The sequence below is a fragment of the Symphalangus syndactylus genome, chromosome 8 (genome assembly GCF_028878055.3).
Source record: "Symphalangus syndactylus isolate Jambi chromosome 8, NHGRI_mSymSyn1-v2.1_pri, whole genome shotgun sequence".
Lineage (NCBI taxonomy): Eukaryota > Metazoa > Chordata > Mammalia > Primates > Hylobatidae > Symphalangus > Symphalangus syndactylus.
This window is the reverse complement of record NC_072430.2, coordinates 100,577,221-100,600,975: the sequence shown is the minus strand read 5'-3', so window position 1 is coordinate 100,600,975 and position 23,755 is coordinate 100,577,221. Positions and strand designations below refer to the sequence as shown.

The 23,755-nt window shown below is 37.4% G+C and overlaps 1 protein-coding gene across 4 annotated transcripts in view; it reads left to right on the top strand.

Moving 5' to 3' along the window:
- HECW2 (HECT, C2 and WW domain containing E3 ubiquitin protein ligase 2) overlaps positions 1–23,755 on the top strand; it is a 405,698-nt gene that overhangs the window by 154,055 nt on the left and 227,888 nt on the right. For all 4 annotated transcript variants that reach the window (XM_063644845.1, XM_063644843.1, XM_063644842.1 and 1 more), the window contains exon 2: positions 4,909–5,235. In XM_063644845.1, the coding sequence (XP_063500915.1) occupies positions 4,944–5,235 (292 nt within the window). In that variant the 5' untranslated portion in view covers positions 4,909–4,943. The remainder of the gene's footprint in view (positions 1–4,908; positions 5,236–23,755) is intronic.

The window sequence follows — 23,755 nt, the reverse complement described above, 5'->3', positions numbered from 1 at the left end:
TAAGTTTGGATATAGTGAGTTACATAAAATGTTATTAAAATTTTCATCTGTTTTATGTTTTTAAAATGTGATTACTAGAAAATTTTAAATTACACCCATGGGTTGTGTTATATTTCAATTGGACAGTGCTGGTTTGGGCTAATTCTCCACCTGTCCTATGTCTTCCAGCTTTTGTTCAGCCTAGTAGCCATGCTCTGTACTATGTCTCCTCTCTTTCCTACGTATTCATTCTCTCCTCTTTACTGGCCCTTTTCTCTCAGTTTTTATTCATTCAGCAAATATTTCCTGTTTTCTTAGTTCCGATGCTGGCGTTAGGAACATGCAGAATCTCTTCCATCCTAAAAGCAAAACAAAACGTGAAAGCAAACAAACCCAACTCTGTCTCAATCCATGTCGCCCTCCCCACATGCCTCCTTCTCTTCGCCGTCCAGCCTTTTGAGGAAGAGTCTGGATTCTTTACCCCACTTTTACCACTCCATGCTAACCCTTTTGGCCACTGATTTTCCCCACTCCTCAGTCTTTCCCTGAAGCATTTGACACTGTCCTTGGAGTCTCTCCTTCCTTGACTTTGAAGTTCTCTCTCTCTCTCTTTGATTTTTCTCTCTGCCGCTTTAACTTTGTTATTAAGCGTGTGACTGACTCATCAGCTTTGTGACGCTGGGTGGGCCTAACCTCATGGAGCCTCAGTATCTTATGTGTCACGTTGGGGCTTGCATTCGTCAGTGAGCACTGTGGTGACCCACCCCCTCCAAGGCTGGTGCTTTTTTTTTCTGAGACAGAGTCTCACTCTGTTGTCCAGGCTGGAGTGCAGTGGTGTGATCTCGGCTCACTGCAACCCTTACTTTCCTGGTTCAAGTGATTCTCATGCCTCAGCCTCCCGAGTAGCTGGGATTACAGGCATGTTCCACCATGCCCAGCTAATTTTTGTATTTTTAGTGGAGACAGAGTTTTACCATGTTGGCCAGGCTCATCTTGAACTCCTGACCTCAGGTGATCTGACTGCCTCAGCCTCCCAAAGTGGTGGGATTACAAGCCTGAGCCACCGTGCTCAGCCGGTGCATGGTTTCTTTTGCAGGATTCTCATCATCTTCACCGGGTTCTGTGGAAACTCTACATTTGTTTTTTACTTCCCTGCCTCCCAGTACTCTTCCTTGGTAGTTTCTTTGTATCCATGCTTCCAATTAGAATGCTCTTCATGCGTTTCTTTTTTTTCTAATTCTTTAAGGCTCACCTCAGATATCACCTCTGCCACCAAGTGTTTTCTGTCTTCTTCAGCCAAACTTTTTCCTTACAAATCTGTCTCAGTTTCCTCATCTGAAAACAGAGATAATGATGTTATCTCTCAGAATTAATTCACAACATTCTGAGGCCTTACTCAAGATACCCGATGTGAAAGTGCTTTGGAAAAGGTTAACCCATTATAAATATATTTTTATCACTTTCAGATGCCCTACAACATTTATTGTCCCCACAACGTATTTGTTAAGACTAATTATACATGTATATAAAGTGCCATTGATACCAGCTTGAATTATCTCATATATGAATATTTGCTTTTGTTCCCCAAAATTTCAAGTTCCCACAGGGAAAGGGCTCTGTTAGGAAAATAAAAGAAAGAAATTGAAAAAAAAATACCTTACTCTTTTTACTATTTAGCATACGCTGCAGCTTTATGGTAGACATGTAGTAGTAGATGGTCTATACATTTTTGCAGGTGCAATTAAGCTAGCAGATTCACACATTTCAAACTCTTTTTGTTCTTCCACTGAAAACAAATATGTATTGTGTATTTGGTTTTTGGCCCTTAGTTGCATGTCTTTTCTTGTTAGAATGCAGGCTTTTTTGAACTAGGGACTTTGACTTTTGCTCTATTGTATCCTTAATGGTTTTCACTTAGGAGGAGCACAGTAATTTGTTGCATGAATGATGAACCCACTACTGGTGATGAAGTTGAGTTTCAACTTTTTTTTTTTTTTTTTCGAGACAGAGTCTCGCTCTGTCGCCCAGACTGGAGTCCAGTGGTGTGATCTCTGCTCACTGCAAGCTCCGCCTCCCGGGTTCACGCCATTCTCCTGCCTCAGCCTCCCGAGTAGCTGGGACTACAGGTGCCCGCCACCACGCCCGGCTAATTTTTTCTATTTTGTAGTAGAGACAGGGTTTCACCGTATTAGCCAGGATGGTCTCGATCTCCTGACCTCATGATCTGCCCGCCTCAGCCTCCCAAAGTGCTGGGATTACAGGCTTGAGCCACCGTGCCCAGCTTGAAGACCAGGGAATGGCTCTTGTCAGTGTTATGGGGCCAAAGCTTGGGCTCTGAGATATCTGAGGTCTTCACTGCCTACAAGGCTCTTCTGTTTCTGTTAGGGGCTATGCTTTGAAATACTGAAGATGCTGATTAAGTAGAAGGGGTGATGGGAATTATGGGAGTATTAAAACCAGTTCTTGATATAATTAAAGTAGAATGTAGTCACATAATGGTATTAATAGCTAAACCTGACCAAGCACTTACTATATGCCAGATACTGTTTGAAATGTTTTATCTGTACTGATTTATTTAGTTCTCTCCAAAATCCTATGAGGCAGATGTTATTATGTTCTTCCTGGATAGGTGGGAAAACAGAGGGACAGAGAGTTAAAATAACTTGCCTAAGATCACAGAATGATAGAAAGTAAAGATATAACCGAAATCCAGAAGTTGGGCTGTAGAGCTTTTTCTCTTAGCTGCTGTGCTAACCTATCTCTCTGCTTAAGTACAGACAATTTAAAAACAGTAATGTGGGCATACATACATGTTATTTCACTTTTTTCTAGAGCAGAATAATTATCAGTGTTTCTTCTGTTGTGGTTTTAAGCTATAAGGGTTGTGGCCTATTTCTTTCTTTCAGGGAAGTAGTTTAGTTATATACAGCCTGCATTTTTTATTCAACTACAATGTGTTAGGAGTTAATTATTTATAGTTCTTGCTGAAGCTGATGTGCTGCATGACTCACTGAGTTTATAAAGAAAAAGTCAGTAAAATGAAATTTCATGAAACTATCAGATTAGAAGTTGACCTGTATTTTAAGCTTCATAGATTGGAGATTTTCTAACAATTATGGATTTTTTTATGGTATTAGAGTTACCATAGACCACATACAGAAAATAAGTGCCGACTTTATGAAGAGAGATATGGAATTTAAAACCATTGAACTGAGAAAATCAGCTTATCTGTTAATTTTTATTTCTATCCTTTTCACAAAAGATATCTTGTCCAAGTTATTTTCATTCAAGAGATAGTGCTCAAAGTATGAGATCTACTTTATGGCAGAAACTATTTGAATAAATACATTTGCAAGTGCTATAAACCTAGCACAGAAGCATGTCCTCTTTATCCAAAGCGTCTGTGAACTGAATTGGAGGATGGGAGAAATTAGGGAACCCTATCTTCCCTTGCCCCCCTCTCAGACTCAGTAGCCAAGGTTGTTAGCTGTCATGTAAATATTGCACCCAAGGTTACTTTGCTTGTTTTTTAAAAGAAAACTCATGCAGTGGGTGTTGAAATATATCATATGAGAAGTGCTAATGTGAGTGGCAGAAAGTTTTTTCATAGACTTCCCAGGACCCAATAGGGTTTGCCTTGAAATGAAACATGGCATAATGAAGATGGTGGCAGGTACTAAGAGTGCGGAATAAATGTTAAATCCATAAATTCATGAGTGGATTATGTAGTTCTGAAAGGGATGGTACAGAAGAAAATCAGATCAATTCTATGTAAAGCTAGTGAGATCCGAGTGAGGTAATGTAAACCCATGGCAAACAGGTAAGGCGCTGGTAGATAGAACCTTAGTTGTACTGCGTTAAAGTACGGGAGGTACTGGAGTCTCTGTCTGTATCTGGAAGTATTTTAGAACTAGACTCAGTGAGCCAAAAAGGGGCTGTATAAGTTCCAACAGGGAAGGCCTTGTTCCTTTGGATGGAGGCCAAGTGGGAGCCAAAGGAAATAGCTTATCATGATCCAGATGGCCCAAATAATGTGGACCAGCCAGAAAGTCAGGATAGCAAGGGGCAGGCTCAGGAAAGGGACTGGAGATACAAGTTATGCCAAGAAGTATCTAGGAGAAAGATGCTTACTCTTCCTGCATCTGTTCATTTAACAAATATTTATCGACATGTACTGTGTAGCAGGCACTGTTACTGGGGATAAAGTAGCCAACAAAACAGATGAAAATCTCTGCCTTTGTAAAACTTACATTCTTGTCAGGGGAAGTAGACAATAACCACATAAATAAGTAAATTGTATGGTATATTAGATCACAAAAATTGCTATAGAGAAAAATAAAGCAAGAAAGGAGGGATGGGGAATGCTGGGGTGCTGCAGTTTTAAATGTGATGGCCACTGTATTTAGGAGAAGAGGTGACATTTGAGCAAGCTCCTGAAAAGATTTCAGTGAGTTACATTCTTATGCTAAGGAAACTGAGCAAGTGAACTTGTACTTAGTGGTGTACTTCAACTGTGTTTGGCATGTGTCTTGCTATTATAAAATTTCATTGCAGCAGCAAATAAATATGTGTGTGGGATGGAAAAGGAGAAGAGGATGCCATGTTTGAACATGGGGTGTTTGGGAAAGGATAGACCTAAAAGGGATGGCAGGGAAATCCTCTCCTCCTTGATTGCTAGGAGAAAGCTGTGCCAAGTGAAATCGAGGGTCACAGGCATGTGACAGCCTTTGCCATCATGTGACTTGACTCTATAGAAGCTGTTTCTGACATCGTCAGTTGACAGTAGAATAATAGGTTTTATTTTGACAACAGAAGATTATTGCATGATCAGGCTTTAATAAACAACCTTTAAGGCTTTATGTCTGGAAAGCTTAAATCTAATTCTTCGTGTTGTAGCACTAATGTTTTATGTTTATCTGTCTCTTGCAGCTTTGTAGGCAGCCAACCCCAGAGAGGCAGACGGGATGGCTAGTTCAGCCCGGGAGCACCTGCTTTTTGTGAGGCGTCGAAATCCCCAGATGCGGTACACATTGAGCCCAGAGAACCTCCAGAGCCTCGCTGCCCAGAGCTCCATGCCAGAGAACATGACCCTGCAGCGGGCCAACAGCGACACCGACCTGGTGACTTCCGAGAGCCGCTCCAGCTTAACTGCCAGCATGTATGAGTACACTCTGGGGCAAGCCCAGAACCTCATTATCTTCTGGGACATTAAAGAGGAGGTGGACCCCAGTGATTGGATTGGACTTTATCATATAGGTGAGTCGAATGGAATGGACTTGCATGTGACTCAGAGCGTACAAGTTTTTAGTTTGACATTTTTACCATTCTGCATTTTCTCCTGGAAAAAAATTCACATGCACATATACACATAGCAGATTCTGGGAATTTATTTTTTTTCTTGTTTGGGAGGAGGAGATTCAGTAGTACATTTGCTTATATTATGAATTTTGTGGTTACATCTTTACCTCATTAAATGTCAGAACCTTCAGAACCTTCAGGTATTACAGTATTTTCTATTAGGTCGATGCAAAAGTAATTGCACCAATAAAACTTCACCTTTCTCTTGATCAGCAGTCCCATTTTAGAAAGAGATATCTATTAACATTTCTAACATTTTTAAACTGATGAAAGAGATGTGTAGATTTAGATGACATTTTAAAAGCTCTGTATTTTCTAAAATTTGAGTTTTGTTAAGAACTACTTGTAGCCTAAGATGTCTTTTTATTTTTAAATTTCATGACTCTGTTCTAGATCAATTAGGGGAAGGAAGTGTCATGTTTTCCTGACAAATGACTTATAAATAATTGCTATTTGTTTTAATAAAAACAGTCCAGCTCTGTTTAGCTAATTTATGCTTGTTGTTCTTAGTGAACTTACATTTGCTGAGTGAGTGATGAATGAAACATCCCAAAAAGTATGAAGTCTGCCACATTGGAAAGCAAAAATCTAACCTACCAACTAAACTGAAAGAAAATTGAAATCCAACCCAATAATAAAATCTGACTTTTTCCAAAGTTGGAGAACTTTTCATTGAATGAAGAAAATTCTCTCCAAAATTTAGCATCAGATATTAGGAAGATATTGTTGCTTTCAATGTAAGTTGTAAGCCAAGCATCCCCCCACCACCCTGCCGCCCTTTTTTTTTTTAACGAATAAATCAGAGGAAAAAAAGACCCATCTGTTTATGGCAGTACTTCTTAGCCAGGGAAGATTTTGCCCCCTAGAGGACATTCGGCAAGGTTTGGAGACATTTTTGGTTGTCACAACTGGGTAGGGGGATATGAGGCCAGGATGCTGTAAAACATCCAGCAATGTATAGGACAGCCTCCCTCCACAGTGATCTAGCCCCAAATGCTAATAGCACCACTGTTGAGAAGCCCTGTTTGAGGCAAAACAACACTCTTGCTGAAATTTTGTTAGATTGTTCAACCCACTGAAATGTATTTTTCTCTGGGATAAAGAATTTTATATTGACTGAAATAAAAACATTTGATTTGTATTCACTTATATAACTCTTAATGGTTAATCATGCTGGAAAGCAAAAAATCTAAAATGGGCAAAGCTTTAATGAATTATCATCTCTCTTTTTTTTCCTTATGGTAACCAAAAAAGGGGAAAAGTCTTCACAGCATTTTCCCTAAGTGTGTTTAAAAATATAATCAAATTGAGGAAGATACATAATTTAAAAATTACATTTGTATTATTATGTTCACAAAAAATCTTAGTTTTGTTGGGACTTTAGACGTAACCCTTTTGATCTGAATGTAATTTCACTCTTTTGCACTTCATATAACTTCTCTTTAGATTTTCTCATTTTTTACCATTTTAGATTTTATTTTATAATCTTAATAGAAGACTTAATATAAGACTAAAAATATCAAATTGTAGTTTTAAAAATCCTTTTATGATATTTATTTGGGAAATAATCAATTTTACTTTCTCATATAAGATGATTTATTTTGTGTATGAATAACTTAATCTTTAAACTGCTAGGATCACTTTAAAAGTTGATTCCCATACACACACTTGCTTTATTTCCCTGTCTAAATTTAATCAGGAAGGAACTAAGGAATTCCAACCACAATGAATCTTATCTCCAAGTGACCAAACCCACAAAATCTTGATGTTGTTATATTTTACTTTCTAGAGGAAGAAGTATAGGTCAGAGTCCTAAGTCTGGAATTAATCCAAGGCTATCACTAGGAAAGCAGAATTAGGAAATAAATCCCTTTTGAAAAGTGATAACTCTTCATCAGTTTATTTCAAGAAGCTTCTGTGTCTTTCTTATATAAGTTATCATTGTGTCTTTGTTCTCTTGTATGTTACATGTCTTTTTTCCCCTCCTTTGGCTACTTTCAAGATTTTTCTCTTTACCTTGGTTTCCAGCAGTTTGTCTATGCTATACCTAGGTGTGATTTTCTTTTTATTTATTCCAGTTAATATTCTCTGAGCTTCGTAAGTTAATGTTTTTGATGAAATTTGGACAAATATTGGCCATTATTTCTTCAAATATTTTTTCTATTTTTATTTTTTCTTCTTTTTCTGAGACACCAGTTATACATATGTTAGAATCATTTCATGTTGTTCTGCAAGGCCCCGAGGCCCTGGTTCATTTTCCTTCAACATCTTTTCTCTTTGATATTCAAATTTGATAATTTCTATTTATCTATTTTCAAGTTCACTAACTTTGCCCTTTTTTTTTTTGTCTTCATTCTGTTGTCAATTCCACCCCGTGGATTTTTAAACTTTGAGTTATTTGACTTTTCATTTCTAGAATATGCATTTCTCTTTTTCCAGTTTTCATTTCTCTTATGAGATTTCTTGTGTGTTAACTCATTCAGATCATATTTCTGTTCAGTTCTTCAAACTGAATTGAATATAGCTACTTTAAAGTTTCTGTCTTCTAATTTCAACATCTAGGCCATCTCAGGATAAGTTCCTGTTGACTATTTTTTTTTTCATTGACCATGGTTCTTATTTTTTGGTTTCTTTGCATAGCTAGCACTTTTTGATTTTACACTGGATATTAAGGATTCTATATGGTAGAAATTTTGAGTTCTGTGGAATAACAATGTTGTTTTTTTTTTCTAATAAGCAGATTTATTTCTTTGAACTCGTGTAGGTTTGATTTTTTACACTTTGTTAGACTGGATCTGTGGAAAGGCCAGTGTATTTTTCTACTATTTCTAACTTGGTGGAATTCATCCTCCGAGTTTGGTCTCCCCTATGGATTTTGTTAGGTCTTGCTTTTGGGCTGTGGTAAAATAACTGTGTGGTAGGCCTTATGCTACTATATTGTGCTTATTCCTAAGCAGCAGCATTTCTGATGTCTTGGCTGGATGCCTGGAGTGCTAGCCAGGTCTCTTCACTCTGACTGGGCTGTAGCTCCAACATTCACCAGCACTGCTTAACCTCTGGTCACTCTGTTGTCCTCTCAGCCCTGTAAAGCTGCTCTCCATAAAGCCTTGGTCATTTCTTTCTGGGCATGTGCAGCCCAGACCTTGGCCAAAGATTTGTAGGGGATTGCCTTTGTGGACTTCTGGCCCTCATCCTTCTAGAGCTCTTTTCTTTCCAGGGCCCTGGCCTGGAGATTCTAGTACTCCAGTTGACCCAGACTCTGATCTCTGTATCCAAGCTCAGCAGAACTGCTATGGACTCTAGCTTCTTGCTCTACACTCAGGAAATTGTCCTCCATCTGAGATTTGGGTGATCATAGAGTCACCTCATAAGTTTCTCTTTTCTCTGAGATTATAGTCTAACACCATCTGTTTTCCAATGTCTGAAAACCACTTCTACTTCTAATTTTATAGTTATGTACATTGGGAAGGCTAGTCTGGTGCTAATTACTTCATTAAGGCCTGAAGCAGAAGTTCCTTTATAATGTGATTTAGGATGGGAGATAAGAGGTCTCAATTTTCCCCTCTAGCCATTTCCAAAGAACTCTGAATAAAATTGATTGCTTACATCTATGTTGTCACTTCTTACTATATTTTCTAATAGATTTCTATCCCTAGCAGGAAAGAGGGATGAGGACCTGGCATCCCAGACCCCACAAGGGTCCATTTTCTGCCCCCTTCTCTCTGTAGTCAGAACCCTGATGGGGTCAGTGTGGTGAGCAGTAAGTCCTTAATCTCAGGGCAGGTAGGCCCTCCCTAGGCTCAGGAAAGGTCTAAACTTGTACGCTAATCTAACCTTTGAGTAGTCTAGAAGTAGACATGTGACTTGGTTCTTGCCCATGAGATCTAATGGGAAACCTTTGGGGGAACTTTGCTTTCCAATAAAAGCCAGAGTTTCATGAAGAGTCTTTTAAACTTCCTCTCCTCTTGTACTTGGAACTCTGGTGAAAAGATACGATGTCTTGAGCTGTTGCATCCATGTAGCAATCATGAGGCATCAGTCAAGAGAATAATAAGCTATGGATGGCAGAGCAGAAAATAGATCTTGGACTGGCACTCTGAAGTTCATGTTATATGTGGAAAAAAATGTTTTCTTTGTTTAAGTCAGCAGCAGGCTTTCTTGTACCTGCAGTTGTTCCTAATAGAGCCACAAACACAGCTAGAAATATAAGGGAAAAGGGTAACAACTGCTTTTAAAGGCAAGATAAAGAATGAGTGGGCTGCTTTGGTAGTTACTACTTCGTGGAGAGTGTTAAGGACTATTTTAATATCTGTGAAAGCCACCAGGTTGTTTTTAAAAGAAGTAACACAAATTTTGATATAAAAATTCTGAACACAGTAACTCCAAGCCATGTGGAAATTTTCAGTGCTTTAATAGGACCAATACTGTGTTGGGAATAATCTTTCGAATGAATAATTAATAACATGAAAATGTGCAAAACAATTTTTTGGATGCTATTAAATGAAAGTAGGTAAAATGATACATTTGGAGAGGAAGTGAAAAAAAAGAGAAAACACCATGTTAGAATGGGAAAAAATTTTTGAGGCTCAGGTTAAGTCATACATTTAATACTGTGTGGCTAAACAGGAACATGCATAATAAATTCTCTCTTGGGCTCTGTGAAATAGATGTGCTGAGAATGCTGGTTTCATAACAATAGCATGTATGTCAGAAATAGCTTCAGATTTCTATACCTTTTGGTAGGAAGCAGCCTCTCCCCTTCAGTTGTGTCCTGAGAAGCCTGACTGTTTCCTAGCAACTTCTAGTTTTAGTTATGGAACAGAGAGATGGTCTCTATAGAAATAAGTCCCAAAGGAGAAGGAATTTAGTAGAACATCAAGCTGACGAGGTGTGGCTTGTTGGCACACTCTGCATTTTGATTGTGTTTCTCTTGGCTTACATTCTCTTCCCCTCTAGAAATGTGAGTTTTGTTTTTGTTTGGCTCATTGGGCAGAATGTTTTGAACTGCACAACTCACTCCAGATGACTTGTAGCACTTCTAATCTGGAGGGAAAACATATGCATGTGAATCAGAAAAATAAATCCTTCTTTAGGCATTTTTAGGCAGTAAATAGGCCCTATTGGAAATACAAAGAAAAAAGTTGAAAATATCAAAGCATTATTTGAGAAGACTTTGGGTGTGAACACAGTTCTCAAAATATATGCTAATTATATTTCCTCCTTCCAGAAAGCCTCGTATACACCCTGAGATTTCTAGAGATGATCACAATGGAGCTATAGGCCCAAATCTCCAAATTACAACAATTAATCCCTTGCAGATGGTTTGTGGAAATCACTAGGCTTATAATTTATTGTTGGTCTCCAAATTAGAATTGATTCCTCTCAAATTTAACAGTGCTATTTATTGCCTCCTCCTAAGTGCACCAAATAAAAAGAACCAAATGCTTATCTTATACAAAGACACTTAGGTCATCCAACACAAACAGCATTCCATGAAGAATCAAATGGAAACAGTTTAAAGAGGATGTAGATCATGCTAAATTTGTTTCAGGCTCACTATCTAATTCCCCTTCACCTTTGGACCTATGCTTATTTTTCTGGCTGTTCAAAAGAAAAAGAAACACTTCAAAAGGCTTCATTTGCTATTTCTCATTTGTAGGCAACTTCAAGTACTTAACAGAACTAGGAAAGTGCACGTTAAGACAATTATTTATTTTTTTATTTTGCATAATGAAAATGTGAAAGTGTATACTATGCTATATAGCAGTAGTTATTCAAAGTACTGGTCTGCAAACTGTTACTGATCTGTGAACAGATAAGGTGCTGTCTCCAGAATGTAAATCAATATAATGATTACTTCAATGAGAAAATGTTGCTATATAAAAAAAAAACACCTAAACTAAAGTTTCTTGATGAAGTATTTCAGATTCTGGCTCAAGCTTCTTATATTGTCATGGACTGGTAACCAATAATTTACCAGCATTTCTCTGGACCACACTTTAAGTAGACCTCTCAGTGTCTATGGATTGATTATGTCTTCAAAAATGAATGGCAGAACAACTATATTTTGACTGTCAGTCTTAAAAAAGTGTCATGGTAATATATTTTGACATTTTTCATATTTCTTCACATTTGGAGAATAAAATAAAGTAAGATTGCAACAGTGAGCCAAAGCATTATCATCATATATCTTAGAGCTCTAAGATCCCAAAGTTTAAGCTTATGTTTTATAAATAAATAACTAAGGTCTAGAATGATGATACCCTACAGCTTGTTGGGGGAAGAGTCAAGGCTGGAACTTCAGTGTCCTATGTCCCAAGTCTTCATTTTTCTTTCCTGTGCTGAGAATTGTAGTCTGGTATTTCCCAATTGTTAATTACTTGCTCACCACCTTCTTGATTTTTTGCAGTTTTAGATGATTGGCTATAGTGTTAATATTTTTCTTTAAACCATCTAATTGACAAAGGACCAGAATAGACACTTCTCAAAAGAAGACAAGCAAATGTCCAACAGGTATATGAAAAAAAAAATCAACATCACTAATCACCACGGATATGCAAATCAAAACCACAATGAGATATCACCCCACACCTATTAGAATGGCTGTTATCAAAAAGACAAAAGATAACAAGTGTTGGTGACATTTGGAGAAAAGGGAACCCTTACACACTGTAGGTGGGAATGTAAATTAGTACAGCCATTATGGAAAACAATACAGGCATAACTCAGAGATAGTGTGGTTTCGGTTCTGGATTCCCATAATAAAATAAATAGCAAATTAAAGCCAGTCACACAAAGTTTTTTGGTTTCTCAGTGCATGTAAAAGTTGTGTGTACACTATACTGTAATCTAAATATTAAGTGTGCAATAGCACTATGTCTAGAAAAAACTGATGTACATACCTTAATTTAAAAAGACTTTATCATTAAAAAATGCTAATGATCATCTGAGCTTCAGTAAGTCATGTTTTTGCTGGTGGAGGGTCTTGCCTGCATGTTGATGGCTGCTGACTGATCAGGGTGGTGGTTGCTGAAGGTTGGGGTAGCTGCACAATGTCTTTAAATAAGACAGTAGTGAAGTTTGCTACATTGACAGACTCTTCCTTTCACGAAAGATTTCTCTGTAGTGTGAATGCTATTTGATAGCATTTTACCCACAGTAGAACTTTTTTCAAAATTGGAGTCAATCTTTTCAAACCCTGCTGCTAGTTTCTCAACTCAGTTTATGGAATATTCTAATGTTTTGTTGTTGTAATTTCAACAATGTTCACAGCTTCTTTATCAGGAGCAGATTTTATCTCAGGAAACCACTTTCTTTACTCACCCATAAGAAGGAACTCCTTATCCATTCAAGTTTTATCATAAGATTGGAGCAACTCAGTTACCTCTTCAGGCACCACTTCTAATTCTAGTTCTTTTGCTCTTTCTACCACATTTACAGTGACTTCCGTCACTGAAGTCTTGAACCCTTCAAAGTCATGCATGAGGGTTGGAATCAACTTCTTCCAGACTTCTGTCAATGGTGATATTTTAGTCTACCCCATGAATTGTGAATGGCATCTAGAGTGGTGAATCCCTTCCAGAAGGTTTTTAATTTACTTTGCCCAGATTCATCAGAGAAATTACTATCTATGGTAGCTATAGCCTTAAGAAATGTATTACTTAAATAATAAGATTTGAAATTCAAAATTACTCCTTGGCCCATGGGCTACAGAATGAGTGTTGTGTTAGCAGGCATGAAAACAACATTAATTTCCTTGTAAATCTTCATCAGACCTCTTAGGTCTTGTTGCAGGGTTTTTTTTTCCAAGCAGTATGTCTCAATAGTGGCCTTAAAATATTCAGCAAAATATTCAGTAAAAAATTCAGTAAATCTAAATGACAGATGTGCTGTCATTTTGGCTTTGTTGTTCAATTTCTAGAGTGCCAACAGAGTGGCTTTAGTATAATTCTTAAGGGCTCTAGGATTTCTGGAATGGTAAATGAGCATTGGCTTAAACTTAAAGTCACCAGCTGTATGAGCCCCTAACAAGAGAGTCAATCTGTTCTTTAAGCTTTAAAGCCAGACATTGACATCTCCTCTAGCTATGGAAGTCCTAGATGGCATCTTCTTCCAATAGAAGGCTGTTTTGCCCACACTGAAAATCATTTGTTTACCGTAGACACCTTAATCAGTGATCTTAGCTAGATCTTCTGGATAACTTACTGCAACTTCTACATCAACACTTGCTGTTTTACTTTGTACTTTTATGCTACAGAGATGGCTTCTTTCATTAAACCTTATGAATCAACCTTTCCTAGCTTCCAGCTTTTCTTCTGCAGCTTCCTTACCTCTCTCAGCCTTCATAGAATTGAATAGGTTTAGGGTCTTGCTCTGGATTAGGCTTGGTTTAAGGGAATATTTTGACTACTTTGATCTTCTCTCCAGACCCCTATAATTTTCTCCATATCAATAATAAGGCTGTTTCACTTTCTTATCATTCGTATGTACTTTGGAATAGCACTTTAAATTTCCTTCACGAACGTTTCCTTTGCTTTTACAACTTGGCTAACTGTTCGAAGCAAGAGGCCTAGCTTTTGGCCTGTCTCAACTTTTGAGATGCCTTCCTCACTAAGTTTAATCACTTTTAACTTTTGATTTAAAGTGAGAGATGTGTGACTTTTCCTTTCATTTAAGTACTTAGAGGCCATTGTAGGGTTATTAATTGGCCTAATTTCAATATTGTTGTGTCTCAGGAGATAGGACGGCTGAAGAGAGGGAGAAAGAGGTTGGTTGGGTCAGTGAACAGTCAGAACACACACAGTATTCATTGATTAAGTTCATAGTCTTGGGCACAGTTCATGGTGCCTCAAAACAATTACAATAATATCATCAAAAGACCATTGATCAGAGATCATCATAACAGGCATAATAATAATTAAAAAGCTTGAAATATTGCAATAAATACCAAAATGTGACACAGAGACATGAAGTGAGCATATGCTGTTGGAAAAGAAATGGCACCAATAGACTTGCTCAATGTGGGGTTGCCACACACCTTCTATTTGTAACAAAAACACATTATCTGTGAAGTGCAATAAAGCAAAGCATCATAAAAAGAATTTTCTATGTAGGCTTCTCAAAAAATTAAAAATATAAATACTATATGACCCAGCAGTCCCACTTATGGTTATACATATCCAAAGGAAATGAAGTCAGCATACGGAAGAGATATCTGGATTCCCATGTTTATTGCATCACTATTTACAATAGCCAAAATATGCAGTCAACCTAAGTGTCCATCAGTGGATGAGTGGATAAGAAAAATATGATACACTTGCCGGGCGCGGTGGCTCACGCTTGTAATCCCAGCACTTTGGGAGGCTGAGGCGGGCGGATCACGAGGTCAGGAGATCGAGACCACGGTGAAACCCCGTCTCTACTAAAAAATACAAAAAATTAGCCGGGCGCGGTGGCGGGTGCCTGTAGTCCCACCTACTCGGAGGCTGAGGCAGGAGAATGGCGTGAACCCGGGAGGCAGAGCTTGCAGTGAGCCGAGATTGCGCCACTGCACTCCAGCCCGGGCGACAGAGCGAGACTCTGTCTCAAAAAAAAAAAAAAAGAAAAATATGATACACACACACACACACACACACACACACACACACACAATGGAGTACTATACATTCATGAAAAAAGAAGGAAACCCTCTCATTTGTGACAACATAGATGAACCTGGAGGTGAAGTGAAATAACTCATTTGATTAAAACAAAACATACTCTCTACCCTGACGATGTTCTAAGCAATAGTGTTAGAGAAAGGTTTGCGTTGTTAGGTATATTTCTTTCTGACATGCATTAACTGTTAAGGAATAACTTTTGTCAATGAACTACCCAGGACCGTCACAGCAGCATACTTTGAGAAGCTCTGACGTTATCAATTGTTGAGATCACAGGCGCTACAGTTAGACACACTAGTAAATTCAATGAATGACTAGCTGAGTGACCATGGGCAGAATATTTAACTTTTTAAACCTCAATTTCTCCATCTTTAAAAAAATGACTTAAGAAACCACCAATATTATGAGAATTAAATGAGATATTGCATATAAAATGCTTGGCAGGGTGCTTGGGCAGGTTGTAAGGTTATGATTATTATAAACTATCATTAATATTTTGGTAATTATTAATGATAATAAAATCATTTTACCGGTAGCCTGAAGCTGCAGCTCAAACTTACCCACTGAATGAATTCCCAAGAAGGGATTTCCAGTTTAAAGTGACACAATGGGCCACTTCTACTTAAGGAAAGCAAAATTCATTTATTTGAAGCAGAGCTCTAGAAATTATATAAGCACTTAAAATGTGAATGCTAAATAATACAGTATTTTAATTTGAGTATTATTTAGGTTCTAAATCAACATGCTTTTCAAGGTGATGGGAAATCTGCAATTTAATCTGAAATTCAATCAAATGGAACAAATAATTAATGCATTAGGTTTTTCATCTTCAGAATAGCTATCAAATACAGTTAAGCGTGCCCGATCCTAAATTCTTTTGATATTTTATCATTCCTGCCAAAGAAAAGTTGTTTTAGGTCATATTTTTAAAATTTTAAAATGCTCTTAGAAAATAAGAGCTTTGAACATGAAATTGTTTTTTGGAACAACGTAACTCTAAATTCTTTTCACCTAGTCAGATTATGCTGCAATAATTTACTAACTCTGAATCCTCAGGGCTTAACAGAACAAAGGATTATTTATTGCTAATGCTGCATGTCTAGTGTGGGTTGGCAGGGGGCTTGATTCATACCGTCACTTAGGGACTCAGGCTTATCACCTTCTTTATTTTTTCCATATTGGATTATTAAAGGCTCAACCATTTTATCATTATGCCATCTGGACACATGACCTCTTTGGGCAAGTGTCAGGGGAAGAGAGAGCTGGAAACTCTTTTGCTGGCTCTTAAATGCTTAGGCACCAAAGCCACACATTTCACTTCAGCTCAGAGCTCATTGTTCAGCATTGTTAGCAAAATTCTGCCTAACTGCAGGGCGACTGGGAAATGCATAGAAGCCTTTGGCTATTCAGTGACCAATCAGTGTCTCTACCATAGTAGAATATCTTGCTAACAATGTATCTGGTCCTCTAGTCTGTTTCAAAGCCTAAGACATCCTTGTATGGTCACTGCAAGAATAGATACTAGGGATTAGAAAGTCTCGTACTTTGGAATACACTTTGCAAGGTGTTCAGAGACTGAATGAGCAGGCATAACCAGGGCAGTACCAAGGACTGCGTGACCATTATAGATGAAAAATAGCTTAGTGGAATCTGAATTCACAGGATCACCTTGGTATCTCAGACTATCACGGATCTTTCTTTTAATATGCGTGTGGAAGATTTGGTCCACAGAAGAGTCCACATGTTCAAAATGGTTATGAAAGACTCCCCTGGATATTAGGTAGGTTTTCGAAAATTACATAGGTTGGTGTAGCCAAAGAAGCTTTAGTGTATTTTATGCCTTAACATATTGACTGCAAGCAATACTTGATACAGGCATTCTTCTCTCCGTAGATTGAGATGATTCTAGAAACATTACCTTTATTGTATTTTTATTGCCCCCCATGCTCATTTGTGTCCTTTTCCTTAAAGGAGACTCATATAGCCAAAATTAGTAAATGTTAAATAATTGTAAATATTTTGTGATTGAGTTAAAATAGCTTTTGCATGAGGTTTAGAAATTCTTTGTTCTGGTTGCAACCGTTACTAACCCACAAAGTAATTGCTTACTATACATACTAATTTTATAGTGTTTGTTATAATTATCGTTTTATACTTTCTTAAGGACTAAATAGTGGACACACCTATAAAGTTACTTAAATGCCATTATTTTATCCTGCTATTTTTCTTAAAGTCTGTTTTGTCTGTTATCAGTTGTTATATCAACTTCCTTTCGGTTAGTTTTTGCTTAGTGTATCTTTTCCCATCAATTTACTTTCAGCCATTGTTTGGCATGCTCTAGATTTATCTGCTGTAAATCATGTAAAGCTTTATGATTTTTAATCTAATCTAAGTGAGCATCTTTTAAAATTGGTACATGTAGAGTTTTTTACATCTGCTTTTACTTTTGATATGTTTGGACTTATTACAACATCTTATTTATTTTCTGTATATCATGCTTTTTCTTAGTTTTTTTCCCCCTGTTTTTATACCCTCAATGGAAATGATGAGTTGTTTTTACTCCCACATCTCACATTCTTCCTGAGCCTATTTGCTTGGAATTTAAACATTCTAGTCTATTCTCTTAAAAGTTTATCCTTTCAATTTTTGACATATGCAATTGAGTTGGCATATAATGAATCGGGATCTTTAAGTGCCTCAAACTGTACAAGAATCTTAGGATCTTTTCATTCCAATCACTTTCTTTCCCATCTTCACTTTTATTGTTAACGATATTTAATTCCATCCTATTTTAAACCCCTTCTTCCACATTAGTCATTACTATTATTATTGTGTTTTTTTCATAGACATATTCTATGTAACAAACCTCCATAACATAATGTCTGAAAACAATAATCTTTTGGATAAATAAACAATTCGAAGATGAAAAAAAAAAGCCTGACTTATGTGAATCAGCAGCACCAGAGTACACTGGGCTTGATTTTCTTATAGAACACATACATACAAAAACAGTTGCATTATAAAATAAATGGAAGCACATAGGTGAAGTTTACAATTTAACTTCAAATCCTTGTTGGTTTACCAAACCAAAGAATATCTTCTTTTCTTGATTAATGTAGGTTATGACGAAAGGTGTCAGATATATCCAAAATTTTCTCTTCATTTTCTCCAGTGGGTCTTCCCCTTAACAGGCTCTCATGTGTTCTCTATTTCATTTTGCACCAGCTATTTTTATCATTATTTGTAAAGTCAAGGCCTTAAACCAATCTTATGCTTGCAATCTTTGAGTTACAGTGGAGCTGTGATAACTATCAAAGTCATTATATTTTTTTCCGTCAATTGTTTCCCACAATCTGGCTGACATTATTGTTGAATTGTTGAATAAATACAGACTTGCTTCACAATAGTGTGCAGTTCATATGGACTTCAGAGAAACTGCATTGAGCAACTCAGATTTTCAACCTGTTTTAAGTTTAGAAACCAGAGTATTGTAACTCAGATTTAGTGGTGATGTTAAGGGATTCGTCCACATTTTCATAGTTTGAGTTTTCGTACTTATTTTATTTAAATTATGAATTACAAAACTCCAAATGTATGTTCATTGAGTTAGCATGATATTTGTCTTCATCAAAATGTGTAAAACAACAGTCAAATAGTATAAATGGTCACATTTTCTCAGCTGCTGTAGTTCATAAAATCATTACCAGAACCATGGTAATGCCTTACCTACAAACAAGCTGGAGCTGGATAGAGTCTCCATTAACCTTAACATTGGATGATAATACAGTGGCTCCAAGGATGGTTTTGGAGTGGGGGTACGGGACAGTAGTTGGCACTTGGAAGAGTTGCTGAACCATTCCGAGCCTCAGTTTCTTAATATACCAACCTCATAAGATTGCACTGAAGGTGGAACAAGATAACATTTGTAATTGTGATACATGAGTAGCCAGGTAGCCACCCCACTACCCACATCCCCAACAAACATTTGTTGAGAACCTACTGTGTGGCTGCCACTAGGCAATAGGATAAAACATGAATCAGCTCATAATAGGTGAGATATAAGTAGGAAGGAAATAATTGTGATGCACTGTGTTCAGAACAATATTACAAAGACCACAAGAGCATGGAGAAGGGGCAGTTTAATGCCTGAGATGGGTTCAGAGATGGGAAGGGTATAGAAAGGGCTTTACCAAGAAGATGATATTTGGACTTCATGTGAAATTGAGATGTTTTTTGGCATTCACACACAAGAAAGGTCATTCCAGGAGGTGGAAATTGTATGTGCACATGCCAATCTTTTGTCTCGAAGGGTTTGCAGATGTACTTGAAGAGAACACCTCCTGTTCCCTTCCCTTTTTCTGTCTGAATTCTGTGTATCTTTTAAGCAAGGATTCAGAAAAATCGCCCACTCTGTGGGTAATCTACCTAACTATTCTGGGTAATCAGTCTGTTTTCCTACTCCCTTAGGTATTTTATAATATCACTGTCTCAGTGCTGATTACACTGTGTTATTTATAATTTGTCTTTCTCTGTGCTTCTTTCTTCCATTGCACTCTTAACTCCTTAACTGCATCTTGTTCATGTTGTAAGCTGAGCACTTTACCCAGCTCTCTGTGCTGCATTATCTGTGCAGATTCATTAATTCATTCGAGAGTTGGTTTTAAGCTAGACTAATTATGGTATGAATAAATACTTTTTTATTGAGGATGATTCCATATTATGTAGCTTTCAACTAATGATTTTATTGAACAGAATATCTTTGGTATTCATTCATCCATTTGTTTAACAACGTTAGAACTTTACTATGTACCAGGCTTCTGAAAAAATTTTTTAAATATCCTCTATATTCAGGATCATAGTTAATAAGTCATCATTGCAGGTTTTTCCTAATTTTTTACAGTGTTCCAGCTTTTTGTTTCCCATTTCCTTACCTATAGGATCTGTCTTCAATATTGAAAGCATTTTATGTTTAAATAGAAATAACTTTTTCCTGAATTCAGTGTGTCTGCTGCTTTATACTCTCATTTTTTGGTCCTTTCTTATTCTCTCGTTTCCGAAAATGTGTATCTGTTGCTCTAAGCAGTCATAGATGTTTTCCTGAAAGTTATAACTTGTTTGACATGAAGAATATCTATTATGTTTTTGACACTCTGAAATATGTACCAGTATATTTGCGATATAGTTATTATACCTCTAGTACAAGCAAGTGCCGTTTAGAGTTTATTGATGGATCAAGAAGTGATCATCTGGCCAGGCACGGTGGCTCATGCCTGTAATCCCAGCACTTTGGGAGGCCGAGGTGGGCGGATCACGAGGTCAGGAAATGGAGACCATCCTGGCCAACACAGTGAAACCCCGTCTCTACTAAAAATACAAAAAATTAGCTGGGTGTGGTGGCGGGCACCTGTAGTCCCAGCTACTCGGGAGGCTGAGGCAGGAGAATGGCGTGAACCTGGGAGGCGGAGCTTGCAGTGAGCCGAGATCACGCCACTGCACTCCAGCCTGGGCAACAGAGCGAGACTCCATCTCAAAAAAAAAAAGAAAAAAAAAAAAAAAGAAGTGATCATCCTTTCCCTTTACAAAATTAAGTACTGCCTTTTTGGGGACTATATTTATAGCACTAAGCTATACTATTAGACTCAAATATGTTAATGAATGACTAACCTAAAAAATGTGAAATTTCCAGCTGGGAATTTACATTAAATCAACTAACAGGATTCTAAATATTTACTATATATCTTTTTAAGGCATCCAAGTAAATAGTAGGTTTTTTTTTTTCTTTAAGTGTAAGTCTGTGGCATATTTTTGACATTGTAAAGCATTCACCATGAAAAGGAAAGCTTTAAGAATTCAGCGAATATCTAGAGGTTAAATTCTTAGTTTGGGGCTCCGTGACAGCCACTTTTTCTCTTTTCACTTTAACTGCCAAAACCTGTCATTTCTGAGACTTTTCAAGGAGATAAACAAGGTGAACTGTGCTATGCACATGACCCGATGTAACTGCTGATTTGAGCAAGGTTACTGGTCAGCATATGTAAGGTAACTTGGAGTTTTCTGGTCCATCATGTGGTTCATTTGCCTGAATGGAGTGCTATGAAACTAATAAAATTCTTTTGAAAAATCAGGATTGTTTGCCAGTAGTACCAGTGACTCGGGAGGCTGAGGCTGGAGGATCACTTGAGCCCAGAAGTTTGAGTCCAGCTTGGGCAGCATAGCAAGAGCCTGTCTCTAAAAATTTTTTTAATTAAAAATAATCAGGATTATTACTTGTAAAATTCTTCTAACTACATCAACACTGCTAGGACAAGCAGCAACATTGTCATCTTAGTGACATCTTATTATGTGATGCTGTCTTTGGAACCTCCAGAATTCTACATTTTAAATAAGTTTCACTCAAATATAAGGAAACTATATTACTTATTTAAGGAAATTGAATGCTAGCAGTGAAGTATGATATTTTTCATCATTTGGAATCATTAAAATATTGTTTATCTGTTGAAGTGTATTTTAAAATGTAGAGCCATAAAGATTTTAAATTTAGAAATAAAATTAATGATCATTTACTCTATCGGTTTCATTTTACAAATTAGAAGCTGAAGTCTTAGATGGATTAAGTAATGTGTACCTCGTTGCTCAGTAAAACAGCAGGGAAAAATACAGTGCCCAATAGGAATTTCCTTCATCGTGGAGTTGCTTCTTAAAAGGAATTAGTTGCTAAAGCCACTTCCTGAAGGTGATTTTTTAGTATAGCCAAAATTACCCCTGAAAACTCCTTAGGAAAGCAATATGCCTTAACACCAAATTCAATGGCAGGTTTTTCTTCCAGCTTTAGAACAGACTGCTGTCTCAGACTGAGTGCCAGAGAAGAAGTTAGCTGTGTCTATGGGCTGTTTTTATAAGAAAACAAACAAATAATAACAACAAAGCCCTTGTCATCAAAAACTAAAATTCCTTGTAGCCTGGTGGGACACTTGGAAGAATTGCATATTTCACCTTCCCTCTTGGGTCACACATGCAGGGTTTGGAATTGTTCCCATGCTGCTTCTATTGTCCCCTTTGTCAGTCTCCTCTCTTGCACCCAGCAGGCTTGTGTGGTTACACTGAAATATGTTAAATGGGCATTTACTGGGCCTCCCACTGAACATGAATCTGATCCTCCAAGATTCAGTAGAATATGATGATTCAGTTTCTTAGATGGAGGCTCATAGAGGTTTAATTTATAATTTGTTGCTAGTTTTTTAATAGCACTGTTTAAAATATCTCACCAATACTGTTTTTGTAAAGCTGCCACAGTTTTTCAGGTGACCTTTATGATCAAATACATAGAAATACTTTCTCTTCTGTTATCTCTTATGTTTCTTTTTAGTGCAGCACACCGTCCTTGGGATTTTAAATCCACAGGGCTGAGTGCTTGCTTATATAAGCCCTAAGCATAGGAGAGAGTGAGATGATCTAACATGATTGTATATAGTACAAACATTTCTTTGCCATAAAATTTAAAACTTATTCATCTTTCTCTAAACTGTAACTGATGTAATTTATTGTTTTCTAAAGGTCGATGTGACCAATGCAAGTGTCTATAAGCTAAAATATTTCAGCATAATTTCTTTAATATCTCTATTAAGAAAAGCTATCTCTATTAAGAAAAAGATATGAAGAAATAAAATTCAAATAGAAAATTCTTATTTTTATGAGAAATTACAACTAGAACCCCTCTATCCCTACTATGTACTAAAACCATGCACTTGGAAATCAACAATAACTCTTAAAAGTCAGATTACTAGGCCTTTTGTTAATCTTCAACCCCCGACACCCTTTGATACTGTTTTTTGCCCCTTCTTTTTGAGACTTTTTTCTTCATTGGCTGTGACACTGTCCTGGATCTCCCAGTTTTCTGACCAATCCTTTCATTTTTACAGAAACTTGTTTCTTTCCTTACTCTAAATATTCTTCAGGCTTTATTGTGGATTTCCTTCTTTTTAAGAGGCCAGTTTAAGCAGAAAGCTTCATCTCCAACCAAAGGTGCCTGGAGCCATCTCTTACTGACTCCCGAGAGCCCATTCTGCCCGTCGTGCACTGAAAGCTCAGCTCCGCATTCAGTGCGTGCACGTTGGTAGCAGGAAGTCAGCTGTGATGAGAGCATTTACACCACAGGAAGCAGCAAACACTACACATCAGGGCTTTCCCACCCTCAGAGAGCCAGTGTCCCAGCATACCCCTACTGAATCCCAACCTCTGTCTAAAGCTCCCAGGATCATTTCTCTTCGAATATGCTACTCACTTTCAAACTCAGTTTGTTCAAAACGAACAAACTGACAAGCAAAACCAGTTCTTGATTTCCCTGTTTTTGTTGGTAGAAATGCCATTTTTTCAATCTCATAGGCTTGGAAACCTTGTACAAGATTTTGACCCCTACTACACTTTTAACATGCACATCCAGTCTCCTACTGAGGAATATAAGTACCCCTGCTTCTTTTCAGTGTATGCATACGTTTTTGACAAAGATAACAGGTTCCCCAGAACATAGACAATGGCCCCAGAGAAATCCCCTATGAAATCAACAACTCCTCTCTCACCTGGTAGCCGCGTAAGGGTCATGAGAATGATTGTGGACCACCTCCTTCCCATGTCCTGTTTGGACAGTCAAGCATCTCACTTTGGGCTTTGGGTATGGCTGTCACCTTTCACTTCAGGGCCTCAGCAGGGTCGCTTCCCTCTACCTCAAGTCAAATGAGAGAGGCATGAAGTGAACTGCTCTA